Source organism: Stegostoma tigrinum, chromosome 38, assembly GCF_030684315.1.
Source record: "Stegostoma tigrinum isolate sSteTig4 chromosome 38, sSteTig4.hap1, whole genome shotgun sequence".
NCBI classification, from domain to species: domain Eukaryota; kingdom Metazoa; phylum Chordata; class Chondrichthyes; order Orectolobiformes; family Stegostomatidae; genus Stegostoma; species Stegostoma tigrinum.
This window is the reverse complement of record NC_081391.1, coordinates 21,243,180-21,254,193: the sequence shown is the minus strand read 5'-3', so window position 1 is coordinate 21,254,193 and position 11,014 is coordinate 21,243,180. Positions and strand designations below refer to the sequence as shown.

The 11,014-nt window shown below is 44.6% G+C and overlaps 1 protein-coding gene across 1 annotated transcript; it reads right to left on the bottom strand.

The window, feature by feature from the left end:
• Window positions 1-6,393: 6,393 nt before the first annotated feature.
• On the bottom strand, window positions 6,394-8,661 carry LOC132206374 (ferritin heavy chain A-like; the record flags this gene model as incomplete). Its single annotated transcript, XM_059640433.1, has 4 exons — window positions 6,394-6,540; window positions 6,765-6,890; window positions 7,463-7,609; window positions 8,569-8,661. Coding segments are annotated over 4 exons (513 nt in total), but the record flags the coding sequence as incomplete, so codon positions are not given.
• Between the last annotated feature and the right edge of the window lie 2,353 nt (window positions 8,662-11,014).

Below are 11,014 nucleotides of genomic sequence, written 5' to 3'. Positions count from 1 at the left end.
TGAAGTGCGACAACAAAATTGCTGGAAAGCTTGGGTCCTGGGACTGAACAGTTTTCTCTCCACAGATGCTCCCCAAACCTGCTATTTCCTGCCCCTGCTTATTTACAAAAGAGACCTAAACATTTGCAAGGGCAGTGTCTAACATTGAGACAGGGGGCTGGTTTCACTGAAGATATTGATCAGAAGCTGGTTTGGAATAAAAAAGTCAATACAACACTGCTTACTAGCCAAAAAACCCAAACTGAACACTTGTGGAATTTCCACTACAAGGATTGCCCACCTAATTCCTACAAACAAGAGAAAAGGAGCAAACCAGTGGGGCAGGCATTGAATCAAAGGTTAATCAGAACAGAAAAACACTTCATGATCAGGTGTCAAACAGCAATACCAAGAGCCAGAAACAGCTGTGAAATTATGCAAAGTACTCAGTTGCATGGTGAACACTATTTTAATTTGCTCAGAGCACAACCAAGTTACTAGCATTATGTCACCATGTACAACATTCACATTATTGACCCCATTCAGCTGAGTGTGAGCCTGTCAAACAGGTACTCTCCCATGCCATTGTCAGGGGCTCCCAGTCTCTTCAGGTTGGTGATGTGATCTCCCAGCTTCTTGATCATCTTCACTTGCTCATCCAAGTATTGCCTCTCCAGGAAGTCACACAGCTGGAAGAGAAAATTAATCCAGAGGATCAAAAGTGTCTGAAAGTGACCCCCATGACAGATGTGACCATCACCACCATGTGGAGGTCCACTGAGGTGATGCATTTGTATGTTTGTTTTAACAGCCTGCAGGAGGCTGGGAGAAGGTAATTGGATGTTTACCCAGAGAGTGCACAAACACACCACTTTCTTCCAAGAAGAAAGTTTACAAACTCACATGAGGGTCAGTGTGGCCAGATGCGAGTTTGTGCAGATCCAGCAGACTCTGGTTCACATCCTTCTCCATCTGCAGAGCTCTCTGCATTGCCTCCAGACCATTGCTCCACTCATCCTGCTCTGGCTTCTGGAGGGATGGAAGCAGGAACAGAAAGCACAGCTCAGCAGGCAGTTCTATCATTAGTCTACATCTGATCAGTTAGTTATCCCTCATCATTGTAGGGGAGGTACTTCAGACCAACTTTACCTTGGTTAAACACCTGCCAGATGTTGTACTATTCTTTTCTTGAAGAGGAAATTTTCCAAACATATCCTACTATTCAGTGATCAGAATGATCCCCAGGCATCAGAAACATCTTCTAGATGTGGAAGGGCTGCATCAAATGCTTCCCACACCTGACAATTTTCTGTCTTACCTTTTGATAGCTCATCTTGTCCAAAGAAGCGTTAGACGCTGACATTTGCTCACCATCCAGTATTCTGGATGATCACAATTGCTGACTGTTATTCAATCACAAGTGCAAAGTATTTCCTTTTAAAGGAGCCTCATTGTGGTGAACAGCCTCCCGTTCATAGTATTTGTTCAGTCTTGAAGCTGAACATATTGAGATACCAGTCAATTGTCGTGAGCAGATTAAAAAAGGTTAGAATCCAATCTTGATGTCCTGCAGGTGGACTTGGCCTCCACGTTTATTCTGGAACGTGATCAGTTTCTCAGCATGTTCTCGCTCCTCATGGGACTGCGCCTTGAAGAACTCAGCAAAGTGACGCAGGGTAACATAATCCCGGTCAAAGTAAGAGAACTGTGGGGAGGAGAAAGGCAGGAAAAGGAAACATAGCTGAAATTCATCAATGGCACTCCTCAATCAGAAACTAACCTGGTCACCATCTTGATTCCACATTTAAGAACAAAGAAAATTACAGCACAGGAACGGGCTCTTTGACCATCCAAGCCTGCACCGATTGAGATCCGGTCTAAATCTGTCATCTCTTTTCTAAGGGTTTGTATCTCTTTGCTCCCTGCTCATCCATGTACCTGTCCCCACACATCTTAAAAGACACGAGCGTGACTGCGTCTACCACCTCCACGGGCAGCATGTGCCAGGCACCCACCAATCTCTGGGTAAAGAACTTCTCCACACATATCCACATGATAAATTGCCCGTAGGGTTCAGAGGTGTGGGGGTTATAGGGGATGGGTCTGTTTGGGATGCTTCAAAGGGGCGGTGTGGTACTTTTGGGCTAAAAGGCCTCTTTCCACACTGTGGGAATCTAACCTGATTCCCCGCTAAACTTTCCTCCTCTTACATTGAACTCGTGAACCCTAGAAAGTGAGTCTCACTCTGGCGAAAAAGCTTCTTGCTGTCCACCTTGTCTATGCCCCTCACGATTTTGTCGACCTCAAATCAGGCCACCCACCATCCCCTCAATCGCCCTCCTTCTCATGAAAATAATCCTAATCTACTCATCCTTTCTTCATAGCTAGCACCCTCCATACCAGGCAATATCCTGGTGAACCTCCTCTGCACCCCCTTCCAAATCATTCACATCCTTTTGGTAATGTGGCGACCAGAACTGTACATGCAATTACTGGAATGTGATCCTGCCAGATCTGTAAAGCAGGAAGGCTTTTTCCATGGATTACATCCTAAACAGAGGGCACACAACCAGCCAATCAGGGACACACACACACACACACCCACCAACGGCCAGGATTTGCAGTGAGGTCCAGCATTACCATCATCACCCACCTGAATAACCCCACTCTGTCCTACCTTCTCCCCAGCACTGAATTCTAACTGGTTTCTTTTTCAGTAATTCACATTTGGAGTGTGAAAACATACCACACTTGTCCTTCCTCCTACTGAATAGCTGAGAAACCTACTTCTGAGGAAGAGTCACTGGACCCAAAACATGAACTGGTTTCTCTAAGTCCTGCCAGATCTGTAAAGCTATTCCAGCTCTTTTTGTTGCTGTTTCTAATTTCCAGCAGTTGCTGTTCTTTTAGAAAAGAAAAAAACTCATTTAGGGCCAGAGCAGAGGGCAGCCTGGTGAATGGGGCAACATTTTAAGAGTGCGAGTACATTTTGCATAAAGTGAGTGAGAGTACATGTTGCTTTGAAATTTTCACACGAGGGAAAGCTTTTCTAACAAAAAAGTTGCAACCAACTTTAAGAAAAGTATAGGCTCATCAGCAACGCCAGCTCATCCCTTCACAGCATGAAGAAAAATCACTAGGGTGTACATTGTCCAGAGATAAGTGGTAAATGTCGCCCATGACTCAGTTAGAACACAACATAAACTTCAAGTTTCCAACAGAGTCGGTGTTAACAATTTTACTGGATTCACTCAGGGAAGGGCCACAGACCAGAACACATGCTACAGCTAAATCATTAAACGAGGCAAGAAAATAAACCTGAGGGTCAATGCAAATATATCACAGGCTTCAATTTGAGGTCAGATCTTCAATGTCACAAGGCTCACCGTGGAGAGATAAACATAGGAGGAACAGAGCTCCAGGTCGATCTGTTTGTGAACAGCATCCTCACAGTCCTTGTGGTAGTTCTGACACACTGGGGAAGCCATCTTCACTATCCCTACTGATTATAACCAAGATCACTCTAGAACTGAGATAATAAAATGTGAGGCTGGATGAACACAGCAGGCCAAGCAGCATCTCAGGAGCACCAAAGCTGACGTTTCGGGCCGAGACCCTTCTGAAGGGTCTAGGCCCGAAACGTCAGCTTTTGTTCTCCTGAGATGCTGCTTGGCCTGCTGTGTTCATCCAGCCTCACATTTTATTATCTTGGATTCTCCAGCATTTGCAGTTCCCATTATCTCTCACTCTAGAACTGAGTTGCTCGCCCACAAGCTCTGTATTTATACTCCTGGGGCCGTCCTGCACTCACACAGAGAGAGGCAGAACTGATGATGACTGATAGTCGCTGCCAGCCAATCAGGAACCACCCATGCATACAGGCACCAATGAGAGAGAGGGGGAGGGTGTGTTAAGCAGAGCTGATCAGAGGTGGAGATGAGAGCCAGGTCTGGATGGTTATTCTGTGATTGGACCAGGAGTTCATTCAGCCTCTCAAACCTTCTGCACCACTCAATCAGGTCATTCTCGTAAATACCCTTTGAACTCTGTGCAGGGCTTTAATGTCCTTCCTTAAATACCACGCCCAGAACTGAACACACCACTGCAAATGTGGTCGAACCAATGATTTGTAGAGGTGTAACATCTATTCCTCACTTTTATTCTGTCTGCGTTTATTTGAAAACACACATTTCACAAAAGCCTTCTTCATAGCAGCTTAGTCCCGCTCGGTCACTTTCCAATAATCATACACTTGAACCCAAAGTCCCTCTGCTCCTGTACTCACCTCAGATTTGTAACCTCAAGCCTGTTATGTCTTTCCATGTTTCTTCAACCAAAATGCATTCATCTTTTATGTTGAAATTTGAAAGCGATTGGCAACATCAAATCTTACTGAATAAAAAAATCTAACTGCTCATTCACATATTATCCTTTCCAAAACAAAGCTGTTTTTGGCTTCATGATGGATGATTTACAGCTAATACTCGGAATGTAATCATATTCCCCACTCGCAATCCTAGATGAGGATTGGAAAGAAGCAGGATCTCTCTAACTATCCTCTCAAATTCACTTGGAAACTTCAAGCACAGGCATCCTTTACACTTCTACACAGGGTGGCGGGGGCGCTTGGGCAAACATTATCATTGTAATCAATTAATCAGCTCTCTGCCCAGGTTCATTCTCAAAGTTTTGTGCATAACCAGCTTTGGGTCAAAACTGCTAGACCTGTGCAGTCCTGATGTAATTGAACTTGACAATTTCACCAAAGAACTTCTGTCCAGAGGTATGTGAACCACTCTGAGGTCAGGCTTAACATTAGATTAGAGAACATGGTGGCTTGCCTTCTTGAATTGCTGTTGCCCATGTGGCGCAGGCAGATCCACAATGTTGCCTTTGAGGGAATTCCAGGATTCTGATCTACCAATGCTGGAGGAATGGGGTTATGTTTCCAACTCAGCACAGCAAGTAGCTTGGTGTAGAAATTACAGAGCGTGATGTTCCCATGTATCAGATATCCTTCTCCCATGGCAAGTAATAGGGGCTTTAGAATGCTTTGGTGGATTTGTATAGGAATTGGGAGGTGATACCCATTGCAGTCCCCACACAGTGTTGGAAAGAGGCAATCCAGTGGCTGCTTGGAGATGGAAGCCAATCAAGTTTCTGGAGTGTTGGACTGTTCTCCTAACAACACTCTGGATTTAACTTAATGCTAATCATTAGCTTAAGTGCCAAAAACCCATCCTTAACTGGTCTGGCCTGCATATGACCCTACAACTACAGTAATTGTTTGACTCTGGCCTGGCCTTGGGACAATTAGACATGGAGAATAAACACTATCCTTTTAATAAAAAGGAGACCATCACAAATTAGGCAGCCATAGTGCAGCACATGTGCAGTCAGCTGCAGGAGCGCTGATTTCATTGTAAATAAGGTAAAAATCTGAACTGCTGTTTTCTGCCAGTGGTAGTTTGGTTCCAGCTTTATTTTCACCATGTGCCCTTGGCATTTGTTATCTCTGCATTGCAGAGCAATGCTAGAAGTTCTACCACATGGGCTCCAAGGTGCGCACTGCTGCATTTCCAAATACAGGTCATTCTAAATGACGAGAGAGACTGATACAAGGGAAAGCTGATTTTGCCATTCTCCAAGATGCAGCCACTGGACAAAGTCCTTCCACCACTGCTAAGGCAGAAAGGGGAAAAGGAGAGAGAAACCGATTCCCTACTTGTGGGAGCAATTGCTTATCAAAAAAAACTGAAAAAAGCAGTGCATCTTTGATGCTAAATGTTTTACTTGGTATTCCTGTTTGAAAGAGTGAATGTACGCACAAATATTAAATTCCAAGTGAAAGAACAAATTGCTGGAAAAACCTCACAGGTCTGGCAACACTTGTCAAAAGATGATGTGTCTCAGGTCCTGGGACCGAGAACAGTTTCCCCTGCACAGATGCTGCCATACCAGAGATTTCCGGTAGCTGCTTATCTCAACGAGACCTAAACATAGCACAGGGAAGGGCTCTAGCTCAGAAAAACATTTAGACAGGGGGCTGCTCAATCAGGGTATTGACTAGAAGCTGGTCCTGAAAAATTGATTGTCAGTACAACACTGCTTACAAGCCAAACCCAAAAACACCACAGACAACACTGAATTTCCACTACAAGGATTGCCCACTTAATTCCTATAGACAAGAGAAAAAAGAGAGCAAACTACTGGGGCAGGCATTGAATCAAAGGTTAATCAGAAATAACAGGAGGATTTAATGATCAGGTGTCAAACAGCAATACCAAGAGCCAGAAGCAGCTGTGAAATTATGCAAAGTACTCAGTTCCATGGTGAACACTACTTTAATTTGCGCAGAGCACAACCAAATTATTTGGATTATGTCACCATAAACAAAGATATTATTGACCCCACTCAGCTGAGTGTGAGCCTGTCAAACAGGTACTCTCCCGTGCCATTGGCAGGGGCTCCCAGTCTCTTCAGGTTGGTGATGTGATCTCCCAGCTTCTTGATCATCTTCACTTGCTCATCCAAGTAGTGCCTCTCCAGGAAGTCACACAGCTGGAAGACAAATAATCCAGATGATCAAAAAGGAGTCTGAAAGTGACCTCCCATCACAGATGTGACCATCATCACCAAGCAGATGTGGACTCGGGTGATGCGTTGGAAAGGTTTTGTTTTAACAGCCTGCCGGAGGCTGGGAGAAGGTAATTGGATTTTTAACCCAGAGAGTGCACAAACACACCACTTTCTTCCAAGGAAAGAGAAAGAGTTTACAAACTCACATGAGGGTCAGTGTTGCCAGAGGCGAGTTTGTGCAGATCCAGCAGACTCTGGTTCACATCCTTCTCCATCTGCAGAGCTCTCTGCATTGCCTCCAGACCATTGCCCCACTCATCCTGCTCTGGCTTCTGGAGGGAGGGAAGCAGGAACAGAAAGCACAGTTCAGCAAGCAGTTGTGTCATTAGTCTACATCAGATCAGTTAGTTATCCCTCATCATTGTAGGGGAGGTACTGCAAACCAACTTTAATTTGAAGACAACAACTAGATTTTGTACTGAGAGAATAACAAATTTTCTAAACACATTCTACTGTTAATGTAGATTCTCAGAATTCACATGTAGAGAATAGGTACCAATGGAAGTAATTCCTGGCTTCACTATTGTGGTGTGAGAAACATCTTCCAGATTCAGAAAGGCTGGACACTGCTACTTCCCACACTGCAACAATTTCCTGTCTTAGCTTTTGTTACCTCATTCTGTCTGAAGGAGAGTCATTCACATGGATATCTACTCACTATTCTGGTTCCTCTCAATTGCCCTCATAAGTGCAGAGTATTTCCTTTCACCTAAAGGAATCCTATTTTGGTGAACACCCTCCCCTTCACACAGTATTTGTTCAAGGCTAAAGCTAAATAGATGGAGATACCAGTCGATTGTAGCTGCTCACAAAAAGCTGCAAACAGAAGGCTTCAGAATCTAACCTTGATGTCCTGCAGGATGACTCGACCTCCACGTTTATTCTGGAATGCCATCAGTTTCTCAGCGTGTTCCCGTTCCTCATGGGACTGCTCCTTGAAGAACTCAGCAAAGTGATGCAGGGCAACATCATCCCGGTCAAAGTAAGAGAACTGTGGGAAGAGAGGCTAAAAGGAAACTGTCTGAAATTCATGAATGACACTCCTCACTCAGGAACTAACCTGGGCACCATCTTGATTCCACATTTAAGTGGTTAAAAACAGACAAAGCAGGAAGTCACCTTCCATGAATGATGAAGGGGACAGCTGTCTATAGCCATTAGACATCCGTGCTCTGCAGGTTAGAAACACTATTGTTCAGGAGGTGGAGACCAGTTCAGCCCCTGTCCAACTGAATGAAGGGACATGTGTTCATTAACACAACCAGAAAGCTCAGTCAGCAGTCTCATTATCACTATCACCCACCTGAATAACCGCAGTGTCCTACCACCCACTCCACAGAATTTTAACTGCTTTGTTAGAGAGAAAGAAAAAAAAACACATACATAGTCTGAAAATGTGCCTCTTCCCTCACATTGCATAGCTCAAAGCCACTTCTGAGAAAGGGTCAGTGGACCCAGAGCTTTGATTTCTTCCAGCTCTGTAGAGCTTTTCTAGCTATTTTTGTTAGTGTTTAATGTCTAGCAGCAGCTGTTCTTTTAGTTCAGGGAACTTTACATCTTGAGCACAAGACAGTCCAGTGAATAGGGCAAGGTTTTAAAAAAGGAGTATATTTGTGTCAGGAAAAGCTTTTGTTGAGAAAAGGAATACAACCAAAGTTTTACAAAAAAAAAATTGACCAAGACCAGATCATCCCTCCAGAGTTAGATGAAAAATCACCAAGGGTTACATTGTCCAGAGACAGCAAGCTGGGCATCCACATCCAGGAGCCAGTTGGACATGAAGACAATGTTCAAAACTTGACCAGAGAGTCAGTGTTAAGACCTGCACCAGATTGCAACAGGGGAAGGGCCACAGAAAATAATACATGTTACAGCTAATTCATTAACTCAGCATAAAAACCAAACAGGTCAACACTATCATAGCACAGGCTTCAATTCCACAAAGCTCACCATGGAGAGGTAAACATAGGAGGAATAGAGCTCCAGGTTGATCTGCTTGTTAACAGCATCCTCACAGTCCTTGTGGTAGTTCTGACACACTTGGGAAACCATCTTCACTATTCCTGCTCACAAGCACCAAGAAAACTCTAGAACTAAGTCTCTCTCTCCCACAGGCTCTTGTATTTATAGTCCTGGGACCATCCTGCAGTCACACAGAGAGAGGCAGAACTGATGATGACTGACAGTTGCTGCTGGCCAATCAGGAACCACCCCTGCATACAGGCACCAATGAGAGAGAGGGGGAGGGTGTGTTAAGCAGAGCTGATCAGAAGTGGAGATGAGAGCCAGGTCTGGATGGTTATTCTGTGATTGGAACAGCAGGAGGCCATTCGGCATCTCAAATCTGCTGCACCACTCACTCAGGTCATAGGTCATTTGGTTCTTTTCTAAAAGAAGTCAATTTGGTTTGAGAAAAGTTTTCACATTTTTTTTAATTAAGGTGGTTGTGAGCAACTGCACGAGGGATTCAATGAGGAAGAGGGGCATCAGTTTCTCAGCTTGTTGTGCTGGGATTTGGGAAAGAAAGTTGGGAAATTGTCTCTGGGTCATAGAAAATTATAACAGTGTCAGCTGTGGAAAAGACAGGAAGGATGTTCCTGATTATGGGGGAGTTCAGGACCAGGGTTTGCAGTCTAAGGATACATTTAGAACTGAGGTGAGGAGAAATCTCTTCACCTCGGGGGGCGAAGTGGTGGAACCTGTGGAATTCTCTGCCACAGAAAACGATTGAAGCCAAAACAGGAATTGGGGAGAGCTTTGAGGGCTGGATCAAAAGGGAATGCAGAGATGGTGAGAATATGGTGCTGAGTTATGGAATCAGCCACAATCACATGGAATGGCAGAGCAGGCTGGAAGGGATGAATGGCCGACTCAACATTTATTTTCTATGATTCCACGTTTGTGCAACCAGCGCAGCCAGGGTCTTGTGGTGAAGGGGTAATGTCCCTAGCTGTGGACCAGGAGGCCTTGGTACAAGTTCCTACCAGATCCAGAGATCTTAAATCATCTCTACAGGCAGATTTAGAAAACAACCAGAACAGGTACAGGCACAAAGGACCGAATGGCCTCCTGCTGTGCCATAACAATTCTCCGATTCTGTGGTGGGTCTGTACCTGAGCAGAATCTCCCTGCCTCCAGCTCCTGCCTGTGGATTGTCACCTCGCAGTGATGGAGAGCCTCGAGTGTTCTGTTGGTTCTCAGAGTGATACCTGAAGAAGATTTCACCTCCTGGCAGCGCCACCCAGGATGGTACGATCGAGGGGAGGGTCCTGATAAAGTGCAATGCAAAACAAGTTCCCAACGGCCATCCAGGTGGAAGATAGGTGTGTGCGATCGTTGGCTGTGACAGTGGGTGTTGGCCAGCAGTGGGGGGATCCCCAGTCAACATTTCTTTGCCAGTGGAACTGGGTCTACCTTGTGTAAAGGACCATGTCTCTGCTGGCGTGTAACAGCTTTCCCACATGGAAGTTGCCTTCTACAGGTGGAATTCAAACCCCGTCCCCAAACTCTCAGAATTTCCTGAGTGGAAATTCAGAGCGTTTTTCACAACAGGAGGCCATTCAGCCCACCGTTCCTGTAATAGCTTCTGAACGAGCTACCTGATTAGTCCCACTTTCCAGCCCTATCTCTGTCACTCTCTAAATTCGTCACTTCCAAGGACATATCCAACTCTTGTTTTGAAACCACCCATGGAATCCACCTCCGTCACTCTCCCAGGCAGCACATTCCAAATCCGAACAACTTTCTGAGTTAAGAGGTTTCTTCCCATTTCACTCTGATCTCCCCTACTGACAAACTGTGACCCCTCGTCACTGACAAGTCAACTGCTGAAATCAGAATATCGTGTTTACTCTATCAAAATTGTTCATAGTTTTGATCACGTCAACAAGGTCACCTCTCAATAAGGTCACCTGCAAGGAGATTTACCCCATTTTCCTTCATCTTTCCGTGTATCTAAAATTCCTCACTCCTGGGGTCATTCTAATAAATCTCCTTTGAACTCTTTTGAGGTTTTTCATGTCCTGCCTTGAATGCCACGCCCAGAACTGAGTACATAATGGAAAGGTGGTCTAACCAATGATTTGTAGAGGTGTAACATCAATTCGTTGCTTTTATACTCGATGCCTCAATTTGAAAACACAAGGTTCACATAAGTGGCTAAATCTCCATTAATAACAGTTTCATCCTGCCTGATCACTTTCAGATAATCACATACTTGAAACCGAAAGTCTCTGAGCTCCTGTACTCACATCAGATTTGTAACATCGAGCCTGTTTTGTCTTTCTGTGTTTCTTCTACGAAAATGCATTACTCACTTTTTTTATGTCTTGAAATTGGAAAGTGATTGGCAACATCAAACCTTGTGCAGTAAATATCTGTGCGTGCAGATATTGTC